This window comes from Mustela erminea, chromosome 4 (assembly GCF_009829155.1).
Source record: "Mustela erminea isolate mMusErm1 chromosome 4, mMusErm1.Pri, whole genome shotgun sequence".
Taxonomy (NCBI): domain Eukaryota; kingdom Metazoa; phylum Chordata; class Mammalia; order Carnivora; family Mustelidae; genus Mustela; species Mustela erminea.
This window is the reverse complement of record NC_045617.1, coordinates 21,914,182-21,930,331: the sequence shown is the minus strand read 5'-3', so window position 1 is coordinate 21,930,331 and position 16,150 is coordinate 21,914,182. Positions and strand designations below refer to the sequence as shown.

The 16,150-nt window shown below is 46.8% G+C and overlaps 1 protein-coding gene across 2 annotated transcripts in view; it reads right to left on the bottom strand.

The window, feature by feature from the left end:
* Positions 1 to 7,139, bottom strand: part of SLC22A16 (solute carrier family 22 member 16) — a 42,876-nt gene extending 35,737 nt beyond the window's left edge. Inside the window, exon 1 of one of the 2 annotated variants that reach the window (XM_032338808.1) lies at positions 6,966 to 7,139. In XM_032338808.1, coding sequence (XP_032194699.1) covers positions 6,966 to 7,018 — 53 coding nt within the window. In that variant the 5' untranslated portion in view covers positions 7,019 to 7,139. The remainder of the gene's footprint in view (positions 1 to 6,965) is intronic. The other variant, XM_032338806.1, reaches the window with a different exon arrangement.
* Positions 7,140 to 16,150: the final 9,011 nt, after the last annotated feature.

The window sequence follows — 16,150 nt, the reverse complement described above, 5'->3', positions numbered from 1 at the left end:
CTCTGGTAAAGAGAGGTGCTCAAGAGGCCAGTGTATAAAGAATTTTGAGAAAGTATTTTTTTAGCTGGGTTCTTCATCAGCAAAAAATAAAAAAATAAAAAATAAGAGTGTGTGTATGTGTGTGCAGAGATGTATAAAATGAACATATATGGATATATAATATTTATATACTGAATTAACACCTTGTGCATATTGAAATAAAAATTCACATATATATTTACTTGTATACACATGTTCATATGTAAAATGGATGTTTTCTGTGGTACTCCAAAAGATCATCTTGGCCCACCACATGGTGGACACCCCACTCTGAAGGCTATCACAAGCTGGCAAGGCTAAGCAAAGTTGCAGAAGTGGTGATGTGAAGTCAGCAAGAAGGCAACCCCCCAAGTCCTCAGGGACGACTGCCAAGATGGTACGTGGTATCCTCACTTCTCATAGAACCCCACATAGATTAAAAAAAAAAAAAGTAAGATGGAATCAACTTAGTGGGTTGTAGCTATCAGGACGCCACACGCCGGAGCTGGCCACAGTTTCAAAATTCAACTCTGGATCTGGCACTGGCCCCAGCAGCTAGTTCAGAAGAGAAAAACACAAAGCTAAAGGTAAGCCAGAATCAAGTGACTTTTTTCTAGTAGCAGAAAGGGAGGGAGAACACACAGATACTATTCTCAGGGTCTCTGGGGGATGGGCAACCAAGAGAAGAGCCTAGAGCCCCAAAGCTTGAGTCCTTGGGGCTAGAGGGGAGCCAACTCTGTTTTTCCAGAAAACGTGCCCCTGCTCAAAGAAAGACTATCAGAAATCTGCCTTACCGAGTCAACACAGAGGGACTGGATAAGAACAGCAGGCTGGAAAGACAAGCCTGACCTGTTGAGACTCAAAAGATCCCGAGAGGCTAAGACCGTAGCTTGAAAGGGTAATGTGGGAGCCCCTCAGCCCTCCAGGTCACTAACCCTGAGGCTCAGGTTCCTAGATGTCACGTAGAGTCCTAGGGTCAAGGCTCTGCCCTTGGCCTGCACACCCTGAGCTACCTATGAGCACCTGGCAATGCTGGTGGGTCACCGACTCCCAGGCAACAGGCTGATGAATTCAGGAGGTTTTCCTTCCCTCCCTGGCAATCTCTCAGGAAGCATTTCCCAGCCTGTTAAGGATGATCACTAGCTAGAAGGGGCCTATTCGAGAATCCCATCTGAGTGGTTCTGTTTCTGTCAGGCAGATTCTAGATGGGCCTGTTCTGGCACAGCAGAGGTTTCTCGTTTCCCTCCCTGCCCCTGTTTATACCTGTAGCTCGCTATGTGCATAACACTTTATTCGGCCTTGTCCTGGTCACTGGGTGTTGGCTCACACACTTTAGCACCTGGGCTGGTACGTAAATAGTCTCATCCCCTAGAATGCTTCCACCATTGAAAAGCTCACATTCCACTGACCGTCACCTCCCCCTTCCCAGCTCCTCTAGTCCTTCCCGTTGACCCCATTCCCAGCACCAACCAGGTGCCCAGTCTTCGGAACCCACCAGCTTCTCTAGTTCATTGCTGCCTTCCTGGTTTGAACTCCTTCCCCTGGCAGCCTGAACCCCACAGTCAACACTCGAACTCCCTACACACACACACACACACACACACACACACACCACCCACCCTGGCAGGCCTCTGAAGTTAGGATTTGTCTTCTCCCACCCGTAGTGACTGTATTTCAGGAGGTCTGAGGTAGGATCCAGAACTCTATATAAGATTGAAAAGTTTCCTAAGAGATCTTGATATGGATGAGAAACACTACCCTAGGAAATCAAATTCTCTGGCTGAACAACCTGTTGATCCAAGGTTTGACATCCGAAATACTTAATAACTGTTGTGGAGCCACTGGAACTCTCACAAACAGCCTGTGAGGCATAATGTGTTATAACTACTTTGCGATCCTGTTTGGCAGCTGACCACGGGCACACTCAGCAACAGAGTGATTCCTCTCCCCAGTATGCACCCAACAGAATGCGGGTACAAACTCCTGCCTTTACAACACGCCTTCTGTTCTGCAAAGTGACCTCCCTAATATCTGAACTCCTTAGCATGCCATAAAAGAACGTTCTTGGGGATGAATGTAAACTTATGTCTCCCCTTCCTTCCCTCACCCTCATACTACTCCTTAAAAGATGTAGACGAGACAAGCTACATGTGATAAGCCCAACCTGGAGACAATCTAGATGTCTACGAACAGCAGATGAATAAATCATGGAATATTCATGCCACGACACACTGTCCACCAGTGGAAATCAACAAAGTACTGTGACATACAATATGGGTGAATCTCCCATATATGATGTTGAACAAAAGAAGCCAGACCAAAAGTACCTGATTTTTTACTCTATTTATATACAATTTGGAAACAGGTGAAACTAGGGGTACCTGGGTGCCTCATCTGGTTAAGTATCTGCCTTCAGCTTAGGTCATGAACCCAGGGTTCTGGGATTGAGCCTCACATCAGGCTCCCTGCCTCTCCCTCTCCATCTGTGCTCACACACACACTCTCTCTCTCTCTCTCAAATAAATAAATAAAATCTTTAGAATCAGGCAAAACTCGCCTATGGCAGCAGATATAAGGACAGTAGTGAGTGGGGGCAGGGGGAGTGCTTGGGAGAGGGTGTGAGAATGGGTGGTCTGGCGGTGGTACTTCATGGTAATTCATCAGGTTGTAGATTATAGTGTATACTTTTCTGTGTATATGTAATATATCAACTTAAACATTTTATATCTACGAGCCCCAGAGAGCGGGAAAAGGAGTCACCAACGCCCTGCTGAGGCACGATTGGAATGGGTACCAAGTCACACCCAGTCTGTCCACCTGGTGCCTACCAGATGGATTTCAGCCCTGAATGGCCACCCAATCCATGCTGACAAGGAGGCATCTTGTTGAGCCATACATTATTTATCCATATGCCTAGTAAATGTCTCAACCCAGAAATCCCATGTGGAACTCAGAACACTCTCAAATAGATCCCAGCCCCAAGCCTGCCCCAGCTGGAGCGTGTAACTGTTTCTGAGTTTCAGACACCATCATCTACACAAAGCAGAAATATGGGGCATGAGGTGGAAGGCCGAGAGGGCCTTCCCACTTCTCCTCCATAAGCAGGAGGTCCCGTCAATCCCACCCGTTAAAACTGTCTAGTCCTGGGGCACCTGGGTGGCTCAGTGGGTTAAGCCTCTGCCTTAGGCTCAGGTCATGATCCCAGGGTCCTGGGATCAAGCCCCGCATCAGGCTCTCTGCTCAGCAGGGAGCCTGCTTCCTCTTCTCTCTCTGTCTGCCTCTCTGCCTACTTCTGATCTCTCTGTGTGTCAAATAAATAAATAAAATCTTAAAAAAAAATAAAAACAAAGAAAAAACAAAAAACAAACTGTATAGTCCTCCCTGTTCACATCCCCCCACTCCCCCGCCTCAGTCCAGACCCTCCTCATCTCCCCTGGGCTCTTCCCTAGGTCTTCTCTGGGCTCTGCCCAAACTCCCACCCTTCCAAGGCACCTTCCATTCTGCAAGGTGACCTTCCTAACACCTGAACTCCATAGCATGCCACACAAACACGTTCTTGGGGATGATTGTGAGCTTACCTCTCCCCTTCCTTCTCTCAGCCTCATACTTCCTAATCCAGAAATAATAAACCACCTAGGAGTTTCTGAACAGTCCAAGCTAGTTCACATAACTACGTATTCTATGTGCCAGAAAGATCCAGAGTATCCTTTCAATTCAAACTTCCCTTTCCCTGTTGCAAGAAGAACTTCTAAAAAAAACAAGACCCTTCTTCCCTAGGCATCTAGCATTGTGACATATCACTATCACCCTTACAAAGACTGTTGTGCATCAGGTGTTATCCATGGGCCCAACCTAAGGCCCCTGCAGGATAATACTAACAGATACAGCACACCACCGTGTTCACAGCTAGAGAGACACACTAATGGAAAAACAATCATACAGACACAATGGGCCAAAAACCCAGAAGCAAAGGAAAACAAAGATGACCAGAACCCCTAGAAAATGGACCTCTATAATTTGGGTGACAGGTGAAGAAATGACTGTCAGTCCTAGATTTATATTATTCTGTACAAAGAAGCCTAATAGGTGGCAGCCCAGTGTGGTTAAGAGTAGGCACTCCAGAGCCAGACTGCCAAGCTTTGAATCTTGTGTCTGTTACTTACAAACTCCTTAAGCTTACTCATTAAACTTTCTCTCCCTCAGTTTCCTTATCTGAAAAATGGGTTGTTCTGGGACTGAAGACAGTTAATACGCGTACAGCATTATGGCACACTGTCAGTGCATAGAAGAACTAACTATGATGTTCCTAAGGCAAAGTCAAAAGGGAAGAACCTAAACAGCTTCAGATACTGAAAAAAAAAAAAGGCAAAACAAAACTACCTATGTCCACAGATGTAAATCAGCTATAGGCTCCACATTCCCACGCTGATATTTCAAATCCTTTCTCTCCTTAAATCGAGACAACTTGGGCATCCACGTTCTCCGGCTATCCCAACATAGATGCCTGCGTGTGAGTCCTCAGTTCCCTCTCACCCGGGCCAGAAGTCCAAATTTGTGCACCTTCAGTTATGGCTGCAGGACAAGACCTGGAATGGCTTTTTAATTCTTAAGTGCCCTGCTTTCCTCTCTTAAAGGTGATTAGGATTGTGCTTCCTCATCCTAGAAATGACTAATGAGAAATGAAAGATAATTAGGGTTCTCTACTTAACATTGTCACTAGGTTTCCTTAAAAGAAGGCTAATAACAAAACACAATGACTTCCCTTTCTATTTAAAAACAATAAGGAGTACAATTAAAGCAAATATCAGAGAAAACGGGGTGTCCTGTGCTCTGGTCACACTGTTTTTTGGGGTTTGTTTTTTTTTTTTTACCTTCTTCCATAAGCTTGTTACCCTTACCTTGCTACATGCTGTTTTTACAAGCCCACTGTTCCCACCAGGATGAGGACCCAGGTAACAGTAACACCCATGCCTTACTGAGAACGTCCTGAATGTTAAAACTTTGACGTACATGCCTGTGGCCGGCTAAGCGTTGTCTCCCCCAATCCATTCTCCTCTTCTCCCACCCTGCAGAGCTTCATCTGACCCATGTGGGTGAGGACAAGGAGGGCAGATGCTTCAAGCACAGAGGGAGACGCCCCATGCTGTGGATGACAGACCTGCCTCAGCCACTTGGGTCCCTGGATGATCCCACGGGACAGAACCTACCCTGAACAATTACTGGAGAGGGACAAACTTTCACCTGAGGGGTCTCTTTGGTAGCCAAACACCAACTGATATAATGACCCAAGTTAATCCCTAAAATACAGAGGGAGAGAATGGTATTAGTTCCTCTTACCTCATAGGGCTACTACAAGGATAAATGAGAGGCTGCCCGTGGAACCCTTGAAATAAATATCTAGAGTGCTATTATTATCCTCATTCTACAGATGAGGACATAGTAAAACGCTCACAACCAGAGAGTTAGCATGTGGTAGAGCCAGGCCTGGAATTCAGACATCCAACCCCAGAGCTGAGCTTGTAACCCCCCTGCTGTTCTGCTTCAAGAAAGATAAAACAAGATAATGTATAAAGACCCTGTAGAGCCCTGGGGTTGGTATCTGTTGTGCTCAGGAGAGCATCACAGTTGACAGCGTGGGCTGTGGAAGCTGATGGACATCCAGTGACATCCAACCCTACCCTCGGATTCCTAGATCCGAGAGGGAGGCACAAGGCCCAGCTTTCACCAGTGTAAAATGTGGGTAGCCACCAATCTCGGGGAGCTGTAGTGAAGACTGCAGGTAACAGGTGCAAAGAGGTTCTGACACAGCAGAACAGGAGGAAGCGGAAGACAACTGGGGCCTCTTGCCCCCACTGCCCACCGCTTAACCCCCTTTTTGGGGGCTGGACACAGAAGAATAACCAGCTTCTGTACAGCATCCAGCTTGGAGAGCAGCACTGTGTCATCTCCTCACTACAAGCCCAGGAGGGAGGTAAGGCAGGAATGACTGTGATTCCTGTTCTGGGGATAGGAAACTGAGGCACAGTATTCCCAGAATCATACTACAAGTAAGAGGCAGGCGAGGATTCGGACTCCGCTCCAATCTCCAATGGTCAAGCTGTATGGCCGTGGACCTGGCAGCCTCTCCTCCCGAAAACTTTCTGGGTCAGACAGAGGAGTGTTTCTCCATGAACGAGTGAATGAAATATTTTAATGTCTTAATTAATTTTACAAATGAAAGGAGGTTGTCAAGTGGCTCCATGTGGGTCCCAGTGTAGGGTGTCTGTGGGTCCCTGGCAGCACCAGCCTCAGTTTCCCAGTCATTAAAGATGCAAACACTTTCTCTGCAAGGGCATCAGACGAAGCATTGTGTGCAACCACCCGACACAATGTACGTAGCACTTGTTAGGTTTCTATAAATGGCAACAAAATCTGACTAACGGTTGTTCCTGGGGCACTCCCTGCCAGGCACAGAGGGAGACCCTATAGGGCCGAGCTGGACAGCCGCTCGTCTGGGAAAAGTGAAAGAGGAGCCGGTTTGGCGGACCAGAGAAACCGGCCGCCAGGGACAGGCAGACACTCCTCTACTAGGGTGACCGGGCGTCTCCGGCCGGGCCTGGGGACTCCGGCTCCCGCAGAGGACGCGCGCCGGGTCCCACCTGTCGCAGCAGGCTGGCCGGCTGGGGCCGCACTCACCACCCCCACGGCCAGCCCCGGGGCCCCTCTGCTCACTGTAGAGGAGGTCCCGGCGCCAGAGTCCGAGAGGACAAGGCCAGGTCAGAGTCAGCAGTCTGGACGCGGGTCTTCCGACTTCCCCACGAGAGCAGGGGGACAGGTTTTCGGATCGCTAGCGCCGCGCGAGAACCCCACCGCAACGGAAAGAAACAGACCCCACCGGCGCCTCCTCCACGTGGCTCCCGCTCCCCTCAGCCAGTCGTCCCTCCTCCTCCCCACCCCCAGCTCCCTACCTGCCAAAGTGCCCCACGCGGTCAAAAATCGGCTCCAAATTGTGGGACCGCATGGTGCCGCCGTGCACTGCGCTCCCAAGTTGGACACTCCGAGCTCGCCGAGCGCCCGGGACCGCAGGCACCGCGCCCCGCCCCGCCCCTCTCCGCCCCGCCCCAGCCAGCCGCGCCCCGGGGTCCAGCCGGGCAGTCTGTGTCCCCCGCGCGCCACAGGGTGCGGGCAGCGCGCACGGGGCCGGGCTGGCTTCCTTGCTCCTCGGCGCCGGCTCTCCCCGCCATGGAGGTCTAGTCCCGGGAGCGCTGTGGTCCCAGGGGCACACCGTCGCACCCGCTTCCTCCCCGCCTCCCGGTCCGACCCTCCGCACACTCCCCATCCTACTGGTCGCCTCTCTTTCGAGGTCCACGCAGTGCCAAGGCAGGAAGACAGTCCAAGGCAGGAATGCGCAAGCCTGGGTTAGGTTTGGGAGCTGCAAAGACCTAACATCTTTGAAAAGAGGCGCCTTCCAAGCTTGGCTCTCAAACTTGAGGGAGGAAGGGTGTACTGCAGAACTTGGCTTTTCTTTGAACTTTCTGGACTACACTCTTGACCAGGACAAACACCGCTTTCTCTGAGAAGACCAACCGTTTGAGCGCCAGGACAGAGTCCCCAAGAGCAGAGCCTGAAGAATGGACTGTGATGACCCCGAGAAGTGACAGGATTTGGCAGACCATATTCAAGCTTTTATGTTTCCCAAAGAGAAGAGGAACTCTCTGGGTAGAGACTCAAGCAGAATAGTAGCAATAAGAAACTTGTACTCAAACAGGATTTGAAAAATCCAGTTGGTTAAGTGACTGCCTTTGGCTCAGGTCATGATCTCCCAGGATCAAGTCCTGCATCAGGTTCCCGGCTCAGCTGGGAATCTGCTTCTCCTTCTGACCTTCCCCCTCTTGTATTCTCTCTCTTTCAAATAAATAAATGAATGGATCTTTAAAAAAAAAAAAAAAAAAAAGGAGATCCAATTTTGGGTTTTTTCTATGCATATAAAAAATTGTCCCAGCCCCATTTATTGAATATGCTACCCTTTTCTCTGCATTGCCACCTCAACATCTATAGTTTCTTTATAGTGTGGGTTTGTTCTGGGCTCTCTGTTCCATTGATCTATTTCCTTTTCCCTGTGCCCAAGTGTCTTTATTATTATAGTTTTATACAATCTGCTCCAATCAATCTTTTACTACTACTCCAAAAGAGCTCTAACCAAAGCACCATAATCTCCATGTTGCCAAATCCAATGGTCAATTCTCGGTCCTTATTTTATTTAATGCTCATTGTAAAGAAAAATTTTTAAAGGTAATTTTTAAAGGTATCATCATGACTCACATAAAAACATAAAATGAACAAGTCAGTAACTTTATTCATTAATTAGCAAGGGAACCAATAAGATATTATATTCTGTTCAAAGAAGAATTGAACAACACTGCCATATAAACACAGTAAGAAATGCTAGTACGAATCTACAAATAGATGCAGAAATGGTCTATCCACCAGGCAACTGTATCTAACCAACTCCACCAATGCATCAATTACATTCCACTAAACACAATTCATTTCTATGGACAAGAATCATTTGCAATATTGTCATTTTTCTACAACTTACAGAGTCACAAAATAGTTCAAAAATAATGAAACATGAGGATAACCCCAAAGAGCATTCCACATTTGATCTTAGCCAAAAGGCCAAGAATGATCCAAAGAGCATTCAAAAAAAAAAAAAAAAATTCCCATCTTAAAGTGTTTCACAATGTTTCCTGGTACCACAATATCAGTTTGTCTTTCTTAAAACATCTTTGGCACATGTACTTCCCCAGTCTCGTGATTTCCCTCTTATTTTCGTGCTTGCTATTATCTTAGTCGCTTTGATCCTCCTCCTTTTCCCACTTTCTCTAAATGTTAGAGGGCCCCAGGGCTCTGAGCTCTTCTATTTTTACATTCTCTCTCCATAGCATAACGTAGTCCAAGAGTTGACCAACTATAGTCCATGGGCCAAATCTGGTCTGCTACTGCTCTAGCAAATAAAGTTTTATTGGAACACAGTCATGCTCATTCCTTCATATATTGTCTGTGGCTTGCCTTCATACCACAATGCCAGACTTGAATAGTTGTGGCAGACTGTATGGTCTACAAAGCCTCAAATATTTACTATCTGGCCCTTAACAGAAAAAGCCTGCCAACCCATGATCTACTCCTATGGCTTTCATAGATTAATGACTCCCAGATCCACATGTCCAAGCTGACCTCAGCGCGGAACTCCAGACCTCCAAATACCACCATCTTCTCCATACCTCGTCTGCAGGTCTAAAAGCCACCTCAAATTTACCATGGCCACCTCATCTCGAGCATTTCCCATCTCAGTAAATGGCACTTCTTGCAGCAGTTGCTTTGGGCCAAAACCCCTGGTATCTTCTTTCATTCCCCTCATGTTTTCACACTCCACACCCTTTTCCATTAGAAAATTCTGGTTGCTCTGCCTTGATGATAAAACCTGATTCTGAACACTTCTCTCTACCTCCACTGCTAACCTTCTTGTCCAAATCATCACCTCCAGCTGGATTATGCAACATCCTCCTAAGTGGTCTCCATGCTTCCCCCCTTGGCCCACAGAGCTCCTTATAACAGTTCAGAGCAAGACACTCCCTTGCTTGGCAGCTTTCTGTCACTATTAGAATAAAACCCAAAGTCCTGGCATGGCCATGTCTGCTCGTCTGATTCACTTCCCACCTTCTTCTCAACTACTCTGCTCCAGCCTCCTTGCTCATTCTAAACTACATCCCAGTCCCCACACTTTCACACTAACTGTCCCCTCTACTTGAAACTTTTTTTTTCCACTTTGACTTTCTATTTATTTTTCACCTTAAAAATACACCCTCTTCCAAATAAAACATCCACAACAATAAAAACAAACCAATCATCCCCACCCACAATCTGGGTAGAACATTGTGGTATTTTAAGGTGTACAATTCACCTTATCACTGGAAGGCTAAACCCTTTGACCATCTTCATCCATTTCTCCCAACCCCACCCTCCCTGCTGGAAACCACCAATCTACTCTCTGTTTCGAAGAGTTCAGTTTCCTCTGCTTAACACTTAAGACTTCCCTGTCTCTGGGAGGTACAGAGCTCATTTTCTTACTTCAGTCAGGTCACTGTTCAAATGTTGAGTCTTCTGGAATATTTCTCTGCTTCTCCTACAGCATCAGTCCTCATCACTCTCTAGCCCCTTACTATGCTACCCTGCTTTATTTTTCTTCAACCTGAGATGTGTGTGTATATATATATATGTATACATATATATACACATACACACACACACACACACACACACACATATATATATATATATACACATATAAAATATTATATCACTGCTATAAAATATGAACTCCATGAGGGCAAGGACTTTGGCATATAGTAGGTGCTCAGTAAGTATGTGTTGAGTGAATGAAAGAACATAATCCAAACGAAGATTAATGAAACAAAATTTAAGCAATTTCCTAAGAGCACCAGTTTCTCTACACATGAATGGAAGAAGACAAAGGGCTTAGCTCAAACCCTACTGACAGCTTAGGCAAGTCTTGGGATTTCCTAAAGAGGGGCCCGCTAACAAAACACATATCCTCTTAGAAATCCAGCGAGATCATTTTAACACAAATACAGGGCAGGTGTATTTCTTCAAGTAAGCAGAAAGGGGAAGGTAGAATAGGAAGCGAGGAGAGGCAGGGGCCCAAGAAAAAACACTGTTTGTGCATCCTTCTAAATCTAGATACATTGGTTGTTGAATTGGGTGACTTGAAATCCCTGGCATGGAAATAAATATTCTGATGTCCTGTGGCCTCATGGCTTCCAGGTCCCAACTCTCATCTCAACCTGGACTTTGTTCAAAGTTTCCTTGGAGCTATATCTAGGTCCCTAAGAGGTATCCACAAACTGGAGAGAGAAATCAATGAGCAAATGGTGATTAAGTTAACTGATGGGCAAAGAGTGACCCACAGTGTGCCCGGATGGCTCAGTCGGTTAGGCACCTGACTCTTGATTTTGGCTCAGGTCATGATCTTAAGCCCCGATCTCAGGCTCCTTGCTGGATGTGGAGCCTGTCTAAGATTCTCTCCCTCTCCCTCTGTTCCTCACCAACTCCCCTAAGCTTGTGTGGACATGTGCATGTATTCTTTCTCTTTTGCTCTCTCAAAAACAAAGGGGAAAAAAAAAAAAAAAAGACTGACCAAGAGTCTTACTTATAAAATGCTAAGTATGCATCCAATTATAAGATTAGTAATAAATGTATGAAAACAGATTTTCTGCCCAGGGCTAGGAAATCACCAACAGAGCAGGAAGGGGATTTGGTGTGGTGGGGGACAGGCAGCTGCCCACAGAGTTCCTGCCAGAGGAGGTTTGCAAGGCAATTCTCACAAGCTCTGTCCCACCTGTTCCTCCCCATGCTCTAGACAGACTGCCACATGCTATGGAACTGAAGTCCTTCCTCAGCAGAAGCCCGGCAGAGCAACCCCGAGAGGAAATTCCGAAGTAAAGCTTGCTTTGGCACCCTCTCATTTCCATGATCACACTTCCCTCCAACTTCAGGGACCCCACCGCCTCTGTCCCCAGGGACTCCACTGGGACTGGTCTCCAAGTGCCACTTCCACTCCCACTCTCACCTCATTCTGGGTCCCCCCACACGAAGCATCCCAGGGAGAAATTCCTCCTCTTCCTTTGTCAAAGTCCTACAGCCCAGGGAGCTCACTCACACCACTATACCTCTTCCCATGCCACTACTTTGGACTGGAAATCTGTCCCCACCTCACTGACTGGATAAATCCACTAATTCGTTTTTGTTTTTGTTTTTTAAGATTTTGTGTATTTATTTGACACAGAGAGAGACAGCAAGAAAGGGAACACAAGCAGGGGGAGTGGGAGAGAAGCAGGCTTCCCACTGAGCAGGGAGCCCAAGGCAGGGCTCAATCTCAGGACTCTGGAATCGTGACCTGAGAGGAAGGCAGATGCTCAATGACTGAGCCACCCAGGTGCCCCTAAATCCACTAATTCTTCAGGACCCAGCTCAGGTGCTGCTTCATGCCTTATTCTTGTTGACAACCAAATGAAGTTCCAACACCTTTCTCCAGTTTAAAAAGGTGGAGTCAGAACCACCACTTCCCATCTATGTGATCTAGGGCAAGTTATTTCCCCTAAGTTTTCTTTTAACTGCTCTAAGTATTCTCTTGAAGGTTATAATAGTGCCTACCTGGTCATGCATATTAAATGAGATCAGTGTCTCCCCAACTTTAGCATCTAGCCACTGGGGACCACCTTCATGATAATTCCAATATCTATACACATTCATGAACGCATTTTTACTTTTATTTCTTTAAAGATTTTTTATTAATTTATTCGTCAGTTAGAGATCACAAGTAGGCAGGAAGCAGGCAGAGAAAGAGGAGGAAGCAGGCTCCCCGCTGAGCAGAGAGCCCGATGCGGGGCTCGATCCCAGAACCCTGGGATCATGACCTGAGCCGAAGACAGAGGCTTTAACCCACTGAGCCACCCAGGCACCCCCATAAACGCATTTTTAAATGAAGTTCAAATCAACTCACATTTTTGAATGAGATTTTATTATTTATTTGAGAGAGAGAAAGAACACAGGTGAGCATGAGCAGGGCTGGGAGAAGAAGAGGGAGAGGGACAAGCAGACTCCATGCAGAACACAGAGCCTGATGCAATTCTCCAGGAGAAAAAGCAATCTGCTGAAGGTTGCCCACACTGGGGCTGCAGAGCCAGATTCCAACCCAGCTCTGTCTGACTCCAAAATTATTGCTCATAACCATGACACTGGCACTTCTTGTTACCAAAAAAAGTGCAGAATTGTGCACAGTTACCCTTAAAATGACTGGTGTGGAAATCTGGTGACTTCAAACCACCAATTGCCCCAACCTCCTTAAGAGCACCTAACGTTAGTATGCCATTAGCCCTCAGAGACACCCATCCAGCAGGGTGTTCAAGTCAAAGACCTTAAAGCTCAAAGAAGGAAGTAACCCCTCCAGGGTGAGGTAACCTTGAAGGCTTCCAGAAGAATCTGATAGTTGACTAAAGATTTGAAGGGTAAGTGAATATTGCCAGGCAGAGGCAAGGGAGAAAACATGTTTGGGTGGAGAAAATAGCCTGAGTAAAAGCCCAGAAATAAAAATCCAGGCACGTGTGAGGCCACAGTGTGCGGCAGCGCAGCTGACAGGCTGAGAGCAGGCGTGTTTGGTGCTTTGCCTCGTGCCTGGCACACAGAAAATAATGGGTACATTTCGCCGAACGGCCTTGGAAGGCACTGTTAAGAGCTCACGCTCTGCAACTGACAACCTGGTTGTAAATTCCATCTTCATCACTTAAAAACCGGGAAGCCCCATCCAACTCACATGTTTCTGGGATCACTACCTGGTCAAAAGGGTTGAATTCAGTGGTGAGGTCAAATGACCCGCAAGTGCTCTAGTCACCTTTTCAGTTGCAAAGAGCAGCAGGCCACATTCAAACCAACTAAAGTAAGAAAGGGGCTTTTTTTTTTTTTTATTCACTGTGGGAGAAGTCCAGAGCTAGAGCTAGCTGCAGGTGCCATGGGATATGAAAGAACAATATCTCGGGTTTCCCTTTCTCTCATTTTCCATCTCTTCCCTGTGCTCTTCTCTGGTTCTTTGCATAGATCTAGATCCCAGATGAGAGAAATCCACTCCATCCCACCTACAAGTCAATTTTTCTTTTTTCTTTTTTTTTTTTTTAAAGATTTTATTTTATTTATTTATTTGACAGAGAGAGATCACAAGTAGGCAGAGAGGCAGGCAGAGAGAGAGGAAGGGAATCAGGCCCCCTGCTGAGCAGAGAGCCCGATGTGGGACTCGATCCCAGGACCCTGAGATCATGACCTGAGCCGAAGGCAGCGGCTTAACCCACTGAGCCACCCAGGCGCCCTCAATTTTTCAAAGCCAAGGTTGAAGGTGGGGGAAACCAGAGTGCTCTGCTCCACTGGCAGGCGGGCGGCCCAGGGAATTCTCTGATTGGCCGGCCTGTGGCAGGGTAGGGAATCCTCTGATTGGCTGGCCTGTGGCAGGATAGAGAATCCTCTGATTGGCTGGCCTATGTCACATGTTCGATTCTCATTAGAAACAGCTAGAAAGTCCCTCAGGAAAAAGGAGAATAGCTTCCTGGAAAGGGATTCCAGATGAATAACATTTAGAAACTTTTAACCCGTGGTAAGTGCTTAATAAAAGCTAATGTTATGAAGACAGGCCAAGAAGGATAGGTAAATTAAGGCCACAGTGCTTAGAGCTTTGAATTCCAGGCAGCGACTACTGAGCTTTAGTTAATGGGCAGTGAGGAGCCAAGGAAAGCTTTGTCCCGTGTGGTGAACAAGGTTTGTTTGGTGAAAATTGGTCCGATACTGGGGTGTGACAGGAGGAGGAGGAAGATGGGGAAGATGGTGGTAGAAAAGTCCATTGGGAGGGTGATACGCTTGGAGCCCAGTGCTGAGGATGCAAATTAAAGAGGTGTCAGTAGAAACAGAATGAAGGGGATTCCCATTCAAGTGGCGGAGAAGGCAGAACTCTGGCGACTGGCTGCCTGCAGAGGGCACGTACATAGAGGAGATGAGGAGTCCCGGCGCTTACAAGGCTGAGTGACTGAGGATGATGGCCTGGCCGTATGGGCTCCTCTCTTCCCTCTCTCTTTCCATCCTCCTCCTCCTTCCCTACTCTTTTGGGAAAGATGCAAGTCTCTCTCATCCTAGAAAGCCGAGGCTTTGGTGCATTTCACTGGCATACCCACTGAGGGCTCCAGCGGGAACAGCTTTGAAAGGTTTGTTTCTTAAACAAATGCAATATGCTGACAAAGATTCAAGTGAGTGAAATATTTTCCCTCTCACCATAAAAGATAAACAAACAAACGGGATCTGCAGGATGTGCAAAAGATTTGGAGTAACCGTTGTAGGTCTTTTTTTTTTTTTTAAGATTTTATTTATTTATTTGTCAGAGAGAGAGCGAGCGAGAGCGAGCACAGGCAGACAGAGTGGAAGGCAGAGTCAGAGGGAGAAGCAGGCTCCCTGCGGAGCAAGGAGCCCGATGTGGGACTGGATCCCAGGACGCTGGGATCATGACCTGAGCCGAAGGCAGCTGCTTAACCAACTGAGCCACCCAGGAGTCCCCGTTGTAGGTCTCTTTTAAGAGCATGAAATGAATAAAAGTTATGGCTAAGAACCTTGAGTGTTATAATATATCTATGTTAGAAATATAGGTGTGCCTGGGTGGCTCAGCTGGTTAAGCATGCATGGGATTCTTCAGTTTGGCTCAGGTCAGGATCTCAAGGTGGTGAGATCCAGCCCCCCATATTGTTGGCACTCAGGGTGCAGTGTGAGATTCTCTTAGGGGCTCCCTCTGTCCCTCCCTCCTCTCTAAAATAAATAAATAAATCGATTTAAAAAAAAAAAAAGATATTTTAAAAAAGAAATGGTGAGCATAGCAGAAGATAGATTTCTCCAATTTCAGGAGAAAGTTGCAAGGGGTGTGTGTGTGTGTGTGTGTGTGTGTGTGTGTTGTTTCTGTGTTTGTATTTCCAAGTCTGTGAGTGAGCTGAAGAACAACGGACATGCTGGAAGCAGCTAAATGTTACAGTGATACTGACCAAAGTATTTGGAAAGTGAGGAGCAAGTCTGAGGAAGGAAAGAGAGAGATTTTCTTAGTCCTACATCTAAACTGTGTTCCTGGGATGCCTGGGTGGCTCAGTTGGTTGGGCAGCTGCCTTCGGCTCAGGTCGTGATCCCAGCGTCCTGGGATCGAGTCCCACATCAGGCTCCTTGCTCAGCAGGGAGCCTGCTTCTCCCTCTGCCTCTGCCTGCCATTCTGTCTGTCTGTGCTCGCTCTCTCTCCCTCTCTCTCTCTGATAAATAAATAAAATCTTTAAAATAAATAAATAAATAAATAAACTGTGTTCCTTATGGGCCCGGAACACTAAGAGGAGGGTTGCAGGGTAAGATGCACTGGAATCATCTGAAAGAACCTGTTACTTAAGCCACCCAGTCTATGGTATTTTGTTATGGCAGACCAATACTTGGGTATCTTTTCAGAAATTGCTTATGCATAAACAAGCAAAAATAAATATATTGGTTTCCATCCCTTTTTCACACAGATGAT